This window comes from Rhinoraja longicauda, chromosome 21 (genome assembly GCF_053455715.1).
Source record: "Rhinoraja longicauda isolate Sanriku21f chromosome 21, sRhiLon1.1, whole genome shotgun sequence".
In the NCBI taxonomy this organism is placed as follows: Eukaryota; Metazoa; Chordata; class Chondrichthyes; order Rajiformes; family Arhynchobatidae; genus Rhinoraja; species Rhinoraja longicauda.
In genome coordinates this window covers 21,588,572-21,601,897 of record NC_135973.1, presented here as the reverse complement: position 1 = coordinate 21,601,897, position 13,326 = coordinate 21,588,572, and the positions used below count along the sequence as shown (strand labels likewise).

The 13,326-nt window shown below is 43.4% G+C and overlaps 1 protein-coding gene across 2 annotated transcripts in view; it reads left to right on the top strand.

The window, feature by feature from the left end:
• Positions 1–8,030: 8,030 nt before the first annotated feature.
• baiap2l1a (BAR/IMD domain containing adaptor protein 2 like 1a) overlaps positions 8,031–13,326 on the top strand; it is a 98,226-nt gene continuing 92,930 nt past the window's right edge. For both annotated transcript variants that reach the window (XM_078418084.1, XM_078418083.1), the window contains exons 1-2: positions 8,031–8,258; positions 12,544–12,619. In XM_078418084.1, the coding sequence (XP_078274210.1) occupies positions 8,208–8,258; positions 12,544–12,619 (127 nt within the window). In that variant the 5' untranslated portion in view covers positions 8,031–8,207. The remainder of the gene's footprint in view (positions 8,259–12,543; positions 12,620–13,326) is intronic.

Genomic DNA, 13,326 nt, shown 5'->3' with positions numbered 1-13,326 from the left:
AGGAAAAGAGGAGGTGCAACGAGACCTGGGTGTGTTTGTACGTCAGTCACTGAAAGTAAGCATGCAGGTACAGCAGGCAGTGAAGAAAGCTAATGGCATGTTGGCCTTCGTTGCAAGCGGATTTGAGTTTAGGGGCTAGGAGGTCCTACTGCAGTTGTACAGGGCCCTGGTGAGACTGCACCTGGAGTATTGTGTGCAATTTTGCACTCCTAATTTGAGGAAGGACATTATTGCTATTGAGGGAGTGCAGCTTAGGTTCACCAGGTTAATCCCCGGGATGGCGGGACTGACATACTATATGATGAAAGAATGGGTCGACTGGGCTTGTATTCACTGGAATTTAGGATGAGAGGAGATCTTACAGAAGTATATAAAATTGTTAAAGGATTGGACAGGCTAGATGCAGAAAACATGTCCCCGATGTTGGGGGAGTCCAGAACCAGGGGTCACGGTTTAAGAATAAGGGGTAGGCCATTTAGGACTGAGATGAGGAAAAACTTTTTCACCCAGAGAGTTGTGAATCTGTGGAATTCTCTGCCACAGCAGTGGAGGCCAATTCACTGGATGTTTTCAAGAGGGAGTTAGATTTAGCTCATAGGGCTAAAGGAATCAAGGGATATAGGGAGAAAGCAGGAACGGGGTACTGATTTTAGATGATCAGCCACGATCATATTGAATGGCGGTGCTGGCTCGAAGGGCCGAATGGCCTACTCCTGCACCTATTTTTCTATGTTTCTATGTAGGCAAGTGGGACTAGTGTATATGTACGAGGTGTCTTGGTATGTATGTGTAAGTTGGGATGAAGATCCTGTTTCCATGCCATTTAACTGTGACTTGAGCGTTAACTTCGCTGCTCTTGTTGCTTAATCCTTACCTCTCCTGATCTGGCGATGATTTGATAGCACTCTTGAATCATATCTAAATCAGTAGATTATGGATACATTTCCACTCCAGAGGCTAGAGTGCAAAAATCCATGGCAGTTCTAAAAAAACTGCTGTATTGTCTCAGGTGCTGGCTTTTGAATTAACAAGTCCCACTCAATCTGTATATGTAAATAATCCTGTGATACTATTTCAAAGAAGAGCAATGGTGTTCTACGCAATATTTCCTCTTAATCAACGTCATTGAAACAGATGGAAACAATAAGGAACTACTGGTGCCTGAATCAAGTACAACACAAAGATCCAAACCAAACCATTGCCTGTTGTTTCCCTCCACAGATGCTGCCTGAACTGCTGTTTTCCTCCAGCATTTTGTGTTTTGCTTACGGAAACAGATAACAGATATAATCACATCATTTACAGCAGCCTGCCACGTTTATGGTTGACTACTGTATTTCCTATATGACAATGATGGTTACAGTTGAAACTTGTCCATTGGCTAAAATAAATGCTTCTGAAAGCAATTAAAAAAATTGAAGTATTTTGTCTTTTAATCACGAGTGCCTAGAACCTACTGCAGATTTGACCTTGAAAATCCCAACATTTCCTACCGCTGCCATTATTAATTATGCTTTCAGTTGACAAGTCTCAATCTCTGGAATTCCCTCCTGAAATCTCTGCTCCTCTCTACTCCTCTTTAAAATTATAAGAATAATTAACAATGGATTGAAAGCAAGTATTCCCGCTGATTGGAATTGCCTATGGTTATTGGTTATTATTACTGTCATGTGTACTGAGATAAATGAAAAGGTTTTACCCCATCAAATCCAATACTATACATGAATACATTCAACCCAAACACAATTACAACAGGTAGAGCAAAGAGAAAATACCAGAGTGAAGAATATAATTTCTCACCATTTTAGCATTACAGTTCAATGTCCACAATAAGGTAGGTTGGAAGATCGGGACTATATCCCAGTTTATGGAAGGACCGTTCAGAAGTTTGATAACAGTGGGGAAGAAACTGTACCCGAGTTTAATGGTGCATGCTTTCAAGCTTTTATACCTTCTGCCAAATGGGAGCAGAGAGAAGTAGGAATGACAGGAGTGAAAAAGGTCTTTCATTATGTTGGCTGCTTTCCCGAGGTAGTGTGAAGTGTAGATGGGGTCAATGGTGGGGAGTGTGGCCTATGTGATGGACATGGCTAAATGCACAACTGTCTACAATTTCTTACTTTAGACTTTAGAGATACAGTGCGGAATCAGGTCCTTCGGCCCAACAAGTCCGTGCCGACCAGCGATCACCCCGTACACTAGCACTGTCCTACACACTAGGAACTAGCATCATCCTACACACTAGGGACAATTAAAAATTTTATCGAAGCCAATTAACCTACAAAGCTGTACGTCTTTGGAGTGTGGGAGGAAATTGCAGAACCCGGAGGAAACCCAAGCAGGGCTATTCCCAAACCAAGCTCTGATGCAACCTGAGAGAATGCTTTCTTGGAAGTTGGAATCGCTGGAATACTATTCTTAAGCCTCATATCTTTCTATTTTATAATATAATATGTCACCAAGAAATCAGGAAAGGACCAAAGAAAATTCTTTATGTAATGTGCAATGAGAATGCAAAGTTTGTAACATGGAAGCAGTTGAGTAGATCAGAGATGCAAGGGGAGGCTGAATAAAATGTAGAGGGGCAAAGAAATAAGTGGAGAGAAGGGAGAACCGAGATGGCTCAAGTTAAACATGAATGCCAGAAATCATTGGTGAGACCAAACCTCCCAGATCCTATGTGTAGGAAGGAACTGCAGATGCTGAACCAAAGATAGACACAAAATGCTGGAGTTACTCAGTGGGTCAGTCAGCATCTCTGGAGAAAAGGAATAGGTGACGTTTCTTCAGACAGGGTTTCCTGTTTAGTTTAGAAATATAGCATGCAAACAGGCCTTTGGTCCACTGAGTCCACACTGACCGTTAATCTCCCATTCTATGTTATCCCACTTTCTCTTCCATTCCCGACACACTAGGGACAATTTTTCAGACCCAATGAATCTACTGGTATGTGATGACCTAGTAGTTATGCCAGAGGGCTTTCAATTCAACAGTGAGTAAATCATTTGGAAATGAGTTCAAATTCCTTCTTCATTCTTCAGAAAACGGGGCTTCCCCTCTTCCATTATAGATGAGGCTCTCACTAGGGTCTCTTCTACATCCCGCAGCTCCGCTCTTGCTCCAGCTCTCCCCACTCGCAACAAGGACAGAATCCCCCTCGTTCTCACCTTCCACCCCACCAGCCAGCGGATCCAACAAATCATCCGCCAACATTTCCGTCACCTACAACGGGACCCCACCACTGGCCATATCTTCCCATCCCCTCCCCTCCCCTCTCTGCGTTCCGCAGAGACCGTTACAACTCCCTGGTCCACTCGTCCCTTCCTACCCAATCCACCCCATCCCCGGGCACATTCCCCTGCAACAGCACGAGATGCAACACCTGTCCCTTTACCTCCCCCCTCAACTCCATCCAAGGACCCAAACAGTCTTTCCAGGTGAGACAGAGGTTCACCTGCACCTCCTCCAACCTCATCTATTGCATCCGTTGCTCTAGATGTCAACTTATTTACATCAGCGAAACTAAGGGCAGGCTCGGCGATCGCTTCGCTCAACACCTGTGCTCGGTCCGCGTTGGCCATACTGATCTCTCGGTGGCCGAGCACTTCAACTCCCCCTCCCAGTCTGACCTTTCTGTCATGGGCCTCCTCCAGTGCCATAGTGAGGCCCACCGGAAATTGGAGGAACAGCACCTCATATTTCGCCTGGGCAGCTTGCAGCCCAGCGGTATGAACATCGACTTCTCCAACTTTAGATAGTTCCTCTGTCCCTCTCTTCCCCTCCTCCTTCCCAGATGTCCCTCTATCTTCCTCCCTCCACCTATATCCTTCCTTTTTCCCCGCCCCTCTGACATCAGTCTGAAGAAGGGTCTCGACCCGAAACGTCACCCATTCCTTCTCTCCAGAGATGCTGCCTGACCTGCTAAGTTACTCCAGCATTTTGTGAATAAATACCTTCAAATTCCTTTGTGACTGATAAGCCATAGATCACAATAAATGAAGGTGGAATATCAACGGGAGAAACTGAAAGACAAGTTGTAGGCATAAGGAATTGCAGCTGCTGGTTTACAAAAAAGACACTAATTGATGGAATAACTCAACGGGTCAGGCAGCATCTCTGGAGATCATAGAGAGGTGATGTTTTGGGTTGGGACCCTTCTTTAAAAAGAGGAGTTGACCTTGCAGCACCTCCAGACTTTTCTGCTGTTCAGTGAGATCAAGGTTGATCAGATCTTGGCCTCAGTTCCACCTTCCTTACCACTTTCCCATATCGCTTGGTTCCCACATAAACCAAAAACCTGTCCATCATGAAAATACTGAATGACTCACCTTCCAGAATTTTCTGGGGTAGATTGCTCCAAAGATTCCCCACCTTTCAAGAGAAGGAAATCCCTCTTCACATTTGTAGTATATTGGCAACCCCTTGATATGAACCAGTGCCCATTAATATTCTCTCTCAGCATTCACCCCTCCGTTTGTTCACTCAGAGGGTGATGGGTAAAAGGATCAAGCTACAAGAGGAGGTAGTTGAGGCAGGTACACTAATAACTTTTAAAACAATTGAGCAGGGTATGTGGATTGGAAAGATTAAGAGCGATATGGGCCAAACACAAACAAAATAGGACTAGCTTAGATGGAGCATCTTGGTCGACGTGTCAAGTTGGGTTGAAAGGGCCTGCTTCCTTGCTGTATGACTATGACTTATTTAGACGAATGGGCAATGATCATGATTTGTATTAAGCCCATCAGATTCATTAACACCACAGGGAAAGTCATCACAAGGGTTCACCAGTCTGAAGAAGGGCCTGGACCCAAAACGTCACCCATTCCTTCTCTCCAGAGATGCTGCCTGTCCTGCTGAGTTACTCCAGCATTTTGTGCCTACCTAGGGTCCACCTCAAACTCTACTTCCCAAGACCAAAGAGATTCTCCCCAAACACAGTGTGGATTCCATCCATCCAAAGGCACACTAGACATAGAACAGTACAGCACAGGAATGTCCATGCTGAACATGATGCAGAGTTAAACTATCATCTGTAATCAAGTCTAGCTGCAAGATGCAGTAGTTGTCCGGCTGCAAGATGCAGCAGTAGTCTAGTCTAGTTGCAAGATGCATCAGTAGTCTAATTACAAGAAGCATCACTCAGAGGCCAAGCTCTGGGATATCATCAACATTTTCGCTGAAGCATAAAAGAGAATGGGCATCACACAACACCCACAGAACAAAGATCCTCACTGTGCTCACTGTACCACACAGCCCCTCAGCAATATTAGATTCACAGTGAACCACCTGCGAGATGAGACAGTGACTGATAAAGAAATCCAACACTACCTTTAATGCACCAGGACAGCCATGGGTGAGTGAGGAAAACGGTATTTAAGACCTCTCATCGGACATAAAACACCTGGTCTACAAGGCAGCACTGATACAGGCCCTACTGTATTTGTTTCCAAGATTTTAAGACTTTTTAAAATTTTAAGATCATTACAGGTGGAATGTGAATATTCAATAAAATCATTTCTGAGGATGGGGAGATGAAATGGTGGGAATTACATCATTATGACACTTGCATATGTATAATTCAGAGCCCAGAACTAAGTCATAGTTGACGCCTGAAGATTACCCCAGCATTGGGCTCACATTAAATATCAACACGGCAGCTTGCTCCCACCACACATCAATAACCTTGTTTGAAGAACGGCACAGTGATGCAACGGTAGAGTTGCTGCTTGATCTTGCCAAAGACCTGGGTTCAATCCCAATTATGGGTGCTGTCTGTAAGGAGTTTGTACGTTCTCCCTGTAACCGCATGCGTTTTCTCCGGGTGCTCAGATTTATTCACACTCTAAAGACGTACAGGTTTGTAGGTTAATTGTCTTTTGTGAATCGTAAATTGTCCCCAGTGAGTAGGATCGTGCCAGTGTACAGGGTGATCACTGGTCAGTGTGGATTCAGTGGGCCAATGGGCCCGTTTCCACGCTGTATCTCTAAAGTGTCTAAAGTTTGAAGAAAGATTCCAACCCAAAACATCACCTATCCATGTTCTTCAGGGATGCTGCCTGACCTGTTGAGTTACTCTAGCATCTTGTGATTTTCCTTACCAATAACCCAGATCCATAATAAGGCCATGACATTATGAACAATTACGATGTAATCAGGAGCCACCTCTCAGTGGATCAAATCTTCATAATAAAAATTAATGCAGCCTGATCTGCTGAGTATTATAGCCAAATTGATTATAAGCCAATTTCGTTCCAGAACCAAAGAACAACTGGAAATTTATTTAGGAAATATTTTTTTAATTGCAAATCTCTAGCCCCCCCACACCCTTTCCCCAATTGACACAATAGTTTTTACAACATGATTTTCTATAACAAGAGGTTTCTTAGGAATGCAATCAGCAGAACAACCTGTACTTCAGAGACATGGATGTCAAATGTCAGGACTTTAAAACGCTGAGAATTACAACCAATGCGATCGCCACAAAATCTTCTCAATCCATTAGCATTATTGTTGAAAGATTGTTAGTATCTTCTTGCAGGCCAACAGCCAAAGGTTTGAGGCTCTAATTACATCCAGTGAAGCCCTTGGGCAGGTTACATAGTTCGCATACCCAAGATCAGACTCCTGAAACAGGAACCCTGGTCTGAGATCCATTACAGCAAGGAATTTTCCAAAGGAAATGCTGAAAATTGTAAAATCTTCACCAATGCATGGAAATCACTGGCCCGTGATCATTGCAAGTGGAGGTTATTGTGCCTCATTAACCAGAGGACTGAACACATGGACCGGACTGGATTGTGAAAATGGTGCGAATGCCTGGCACCTCTTGCATGCAATCTCAGTGGACTATTCCTATACGCTTTATACCAAATCGTTAGTCAGGGATTCTGCTTAGGTATGGCGATACTTTACTGAACTGTATGCAAAAAAAGAATTTCACAGTACGTCTATACATGTGATAATAAAGAACCATTGACCAAGACCACAAGTAATTCCAGAGAATTGTGGATGCAGCCCAGACTATCACGCAAACCATCCTCCCTTCCATTGACTTCATTTATACTTCACACTGCCCAGCTGTTTCATGCAACTGAACCATCTTCTCACCAACTGGAGAGTGGTCCTGACCTACCATTGGAGACCCTCGGACTATCTTTAATCCGAACTCTCTGGACTTTCTCTGGACTTTACCTTGCACTAAATGTTATTCACTTTTCCTGTATCTGTACACTGTGGGTGGCTCGCTTGTAATCATGTATAGTCTTTCCGCTGATTGGATAGCATGCAACAAAAATATTTTCATTGTACCTTGGTACATGTGACAATAAACTAAACTAAACCAGTCCAAATGTCTCTTAAACGTTGTTAGTTAGTTTAGTTTATTGTCACATATACTAAGGTACTGTGAAAAGCTTTGTGTTGTGTGCCAACCAATCAGCGGAAAGACTGTACATGATCTCAAATGAACCGTCCACAGAGTTCATGATAAAGGGAATAAGGTTTAGTGCAAGATAAAGTCCAGTAAAGACTGATTAATGATAGTCCGAGAGGTGAGGTAGATGGGAGGTCAGGACCTCTCTCTACTTGTCGGTAGGATGGTTCAGTTACCTGATAACATCTGGGAAGCATGTAGGAAAACCTCAGATGCTGGTTTACACCGAAGATAGACCTGCCTCGTTCATAGTAACATATGAGGCATAGTACCTGCCTCGTTTATCTGAAGGGTCTCGACCCGAAACGTCCCCATTCCTTTTCTCCAGAGATGCTGCCTGACCCGCTGAGTTACTCCAGCATTTTGTGTCTACCTTTCATTTATCCACCATTTGCCTCAGCAGCTGAGTTAGTTCATCACTCTGCGGTTCGAACAAGGGGACTACAAATCCCGGGCGGCATTGCGGCCGAGACGCGCGTGGATGGGTTTACGGTTGGGGCCCCGGCGCCTGCGCTGTGGGGTGGGGGGGGGGGCGGGGAGAGGAGAGCGGGTGACGTCAGCGGGGAGCTGGCGGCGGGCAGAAGTTTGACAGGAGCTCGAGCAGTCGCGCCGTCGAGCGGATCTCCTCAGCGAACCGACGACCTCGTTTACCCCCCAACGTTGTCAAACTCCATACCCTTTCCTCAGACAACACCTTTCGGTGGCTATCGGTTTGTATTTTTCGGTTTAATTTTGCTAGGGGCGACGTTGCCAGGGGTTTAAGAAAATAACTATGTCTCACAAACCCGAGGATATCAACAGGCTCACGGAGAGCACGTACAAGGTGAGGACCCCAGCAAAAAAAAAGCATGCTTTTAAACTAAAATATTTTTTATGAAATAGTTTTATTCGTTATCTGGTAAAGGCCGGCGGCGTTTCTGCTGTGGGGTGGTGGCACAGGTGAGTTGCTGCTCACCTGAGGGAGGTACGTGGGCTGTTTAACAAAGTACAGCCTTAAATAAACTTACTTTAACAATCATTTTAAGCTCACCGAATGTGGATCTGTCTAATTTAATAGAGCTGGGAATGTGATGAGACTAATGGTAGGTCATAAAAGGGGTGGGTATCGCTTCCCACTCTGTGTACTCAGCCTACCTGTTTAGTCACCTTTTCGTGCTGGGTGTGTTTGCGGACGTGGAAAGGCAGCAAGTGGGGGGTTTATTATGTCGCAGTTATCACTTTTTTTTCCTCTCAAAGTTCGCCAAAGGCCGTCTTCTGAAGCTTCTTTTCCTTAACCGAGGCAACTTTGTTCTAAGTGTAAAAGCTGAAACTGAGGTTTTACGTTTGTATTATCCGCAACAATTTAATTTCCACATAAATGCCCCTCCCCTCCCAACAAAAATCATTTTCAAAAGTCTGAAGAAGGGCCCTGGTTGAAAATGTCACCTATGTTTTCTATGACCTGCTGTGTTACTCCAGCACTTTGTGTCTTTTTTAAAAAATATAAACCAGCATCTGCAGTTCCTTATGTCTCAAAAGTTTTACAACTAAGTACATTAATATTGGATTGTGTAATAAATAAAATCTTGCATTTTTGTTGTCTAAGTATGGATTTGTGTTCAATCAAAATGATTTTAAAATGCCTCGTTGGATCTGTAATTGACAACTCAGCCTGTCCCTTGGATATCTGAATTGGAAACATATGCATGGAGTTAAAAGAAACTGCACAAAATGCTTCCTGGTCTGTGCTGAGATACTCCTGCATTTTTCACCCAAGTTAAAAGTGCGATTTGGATGTTGTAGTGTTTTTCACACCAGGATGTCTCACATCCAATGAAGTCCTTTGTTGTCATGTCGCATACACAGCAGGGTCCCATAATGTGATTATATTCTCTGTTATTAGTTAAGTTATTCTGTTTTTACTGTTACTGGTTGAGTGTTAAATATTAACCAGATGCCAGGGATAATTCCCATGCTCTTTCATAAATATCCTGCCAAGGCATCTCTTGCAATCATCCAAGAAAGTTTAGGGAGCTATGTTAAAATTTAATCTAGAAGATTATACTTCCTACAGAAGTTCATAACAATCTGGTCTGATCTCTTGATTCGTAGGTTGTTGAGGGGAATTTGAACCATAAGTAGGCTGTGCAATTGGTTGGGATTATCATATCATATCATATCATATATATACAGCCGGATTGTCACCACATATGTCCTGATAATTGTTTATTTAAGGCAAACATTATTTTTCTTGCTTTAAAACACACACCTTTGGTCTTGGCAAATTAGCTTTGTTGTTTTGGCTCCACCAAGGGACGAGCTATAGAGGAGATGATTGATTCATCTAGTCATAGTGCAATGCAGCTTTGATATATATTTGCGTGAACATTTAAAAATTTCCAGGTCTCCGTACTCTAGTTTAAACCATAAACGGGTCATATATTTATAGAGATTATCTCTTCAAGGACATGGAGATCTGCCTATTCCATTATTTTTGTATAGTGGGGGTGAAGTTTTGCAATCGACTGAATTGATGTCAGCGTCCTGCTTTGTAAATAGTGCTCTGCAGCACATTGACACAACATACAAGAACTGTCCAGTATATCAAAAGGGCATTGTGGGAACTGAAACTATTCAAAAATCATTTATGATGTAAAGTCCCGGTACCAGTTAGTGTATGCCATATTGAGGCATGAGTTGGGAGAATTGAGGGAAAAACAATGACTGCGGTTGAAGATGAATGTTATGATGAACAATGTAGAACCATTGCTGAGTTCTGATAGCAATGGTTTATTAGGTATTAAATTAATGACTGGAAGATATGGTATAAATGGCTGCTGTGGGGTCCCACCAATTCTCCATCCCCCCGACCAAATCCCCCCTACCCCGACCAAATCTCCACCCCTCCCCCCCGCCAAATCTCCCCATCATCCCACCCCGGCCAAATCCCCCCATCATCCCCCACCCCGGCCAAATCATCCCCCCCCTCGGCCAAATCATCCCCTCATCATCCCCCCTCGGCCAAATCATCCCCCCATCATCCCCCCCCCCTCGGCCAAATCATCCCCCCATCATCCCCCCCTCGGCCAAATCATCCCCCCATCATCTCCCCCCCCCCTCAACCAAATCATCCCTCCATCATCTCCCCCACCCTCGGCCAAATCACCCCCCCCCACCTCGTCCAAATCATCCCCCCCCCGGCCAAATAATTCCCCCCCCCTCGGCCAAATCATCCCCCCTCTCGGCCAAATCATCCCCCCCTCAGCCAAATCATCCCCCCCCCTCTCGGCCAAATCATCCCCCCCCTCGGCCAAATCATCCCCCCCCTCCCCGGCCAAATCCCCCCCCTCCCCGGCCAAATCCCCCCCCTCCCCGGCCAAATCCCCCCCCTCCCCGGCCAAATCCCGCCCCCCCGCCAAATCATCCCCCCTGCCAAACCCCCTCCCCCTCCGCCAATCCCCCTCCCCCACCACCTGGGCTGTAGGTGCCATTCTCCCTGTGATCCCTTGGTACACCCATCCACCTATCCTTTCCTGACCCCTGGCACTTTTCTGGTGAAGGTACACTGCTTATCCCTACATTTACTCCCTTCTCTCTCACTTTGTTGATCTTTTCCATTTATTCCCCATTCTTTTCCTAATTTTGGCACACTTCCCCCAACTGGTTCTGTGTGCCATTAACTTCACACTGATTCACCCAGGTTTCATCTCCCTTGGTTCACATTTCCTAACTCCTCCATCTGGTTCCCATCTGCCCATCAACCACCCCTTGTTTTGTTCCACGTAAGTTTCCAACCTCTTTCTACCTCCCCCACTCCTCTTTCCCCGTCTAACTCTGTCTGCCCATTTTTATTCTCCCTGCTCCACCTCTCACCCTTAAGCGTGTCTTAAAACACGCCCTTCCTCACCTTATTGCCAAATTGTCCCTATCACCAAACTGTCACAAACTGTCACAATCCCCCCTCACCTCTTTATTCAGGCTATCTTCCCTCTGCACATACTGTCCTAATTCCCGATCTTGACCAGAAATGTCGACTATCAAGATGCTGCTTGACTCATTGAGGGCGTCTGGCTTTTTTTTTGTTCCAGATTTCAGCATCTCCAGTCTCATGTGTCTCTGTGGTATACATTGGTGGGTTAGGTAGATGAGTGGTAACGCAGGGAATGTACTTGTGCCTGTCATTGGTGAAATTATTATGTCCTGAATAGAAGTTTCTTCAACCTTGGGGCAATTTAGGGAGTCCAAACCTTGAGTCATCTTTTTTTTCTCCAGGAAGCTCCACTCAGTGACACAATTGATACTTGATGCATCATCCAAAATACTATTGGTGGAAGAACTATATTAATTAAAAGATGCATTTTCTTTCCACTCATCCAAACCAACTCAGTTTAAAGAAATATTAGCCTGGAAGTTGCTGAATTGGATTGAAGCTTAAGGGAATTGAGATCAAACCTCGGGGTCTGGTGCAAGCTTGTTTGAATTGCTTTCTGTTTTTTTTTAATTATTGCTCAAATAGTGCTGCAGCATGTAATCTGTGAATTGATTTTGGCTGAAACATTTCTGGGCACAGATTTAGATATCAAACAGGTTTGAGTATAATTTTTTGAATGTTGATCTCTCCTTTATGGTACTTTTTTTTTGCACCCAGGATACCGATAAAACAACAATACCACTATTGAATTGATTGAGGTTAATATTTTTATAAAATATGAATGATTCTCTTTTGTGGAGAGCATTGTAGGTTTGTAGCATTGTATCTTTAATTGGGTTATTTGGGTGTTTTAAATGTGGGGTTTGTGTCAAGAAATGATTAAACATTGTTACTAATATTTTTTGGTGTTATTTTACTTTTGTAATCAAATGGTTGGTGCAATTATGGCTCCCTCTACAGAAAGCTGCAAAGTATCAAGTGTGCTTAAAGCTGAAATGCTGGTGTTTAAGCATAAATGCAAATGTACAATTGTATTGTCATTTCACAATGATGCTACAATTGTTCCCATTTATATACTTTCCTTTCAGATTCAAATTTATTACAATCAAAATCATGCAAATGTCACCCACAATTTCAGTAAGCTTATAATGAAAATAATACATATAAATGTTACAATAAACATTTCTGTTTCCTTCAGACTGTAATGGAACAGTTTAATCCAGGATTACGGAATCTCGTAAATCTAGGCAAAAATTATGAAAAAGCTGTTAGTGGTAAGTGTTCGACTTAAATATTTGCTGAGCATGTGATGGTTGTTTTAGGTGTTCTGTTTATTGCACTTTGGTAGGTTCCTGGCACCACAAGGAGGAAGGAACCTGCAGTTCCAGGAACTGTTCTTGATTTCAGATCGTAATCTTCCTGTAGATACTTAATGCTTTACAAGTACTCCAGATTGAGAGAAACTTTGGCCTGTAAATATAAAATTTTGATCCATCAGTCCACTCTGGATTTTCAAAACATTTATAACCTCGGGCATATGAGCTCGAGCAATGTCAGATACTTTTGTCTTGTTTGTAAACTGGGATATATTTTCATTTTATTCATCCCCTGAAGTAAATAAATCGTCAATTCTGCATGTTGAAACCTTGACTTTGATTTTATTTTGAGAAAGATACATAAATCAAAACTGGAGGTTAGAAGGCACCAATTTGCCCTTTCCATTGGTAAGGAAAAGAAAGGATTGAGGTAATCAATGTTGTTCGCAACATGATATAAGAGTAACAATGTTTATAAGGAACAAAATGGGCTTATAAAAAAGAAATAGTCTATAAAAGAGAAATAACATTAGACCAAAGGAACATTCACACTGCAATAAAATCTTAGTTAAATTGGATCAGGATTGTGTGAAGCGAGGTGGGTTCAGCAGGGAAAAAAAATCATTCCAGATCAGACAATGGGTAGAAGACACAAAGATATAACA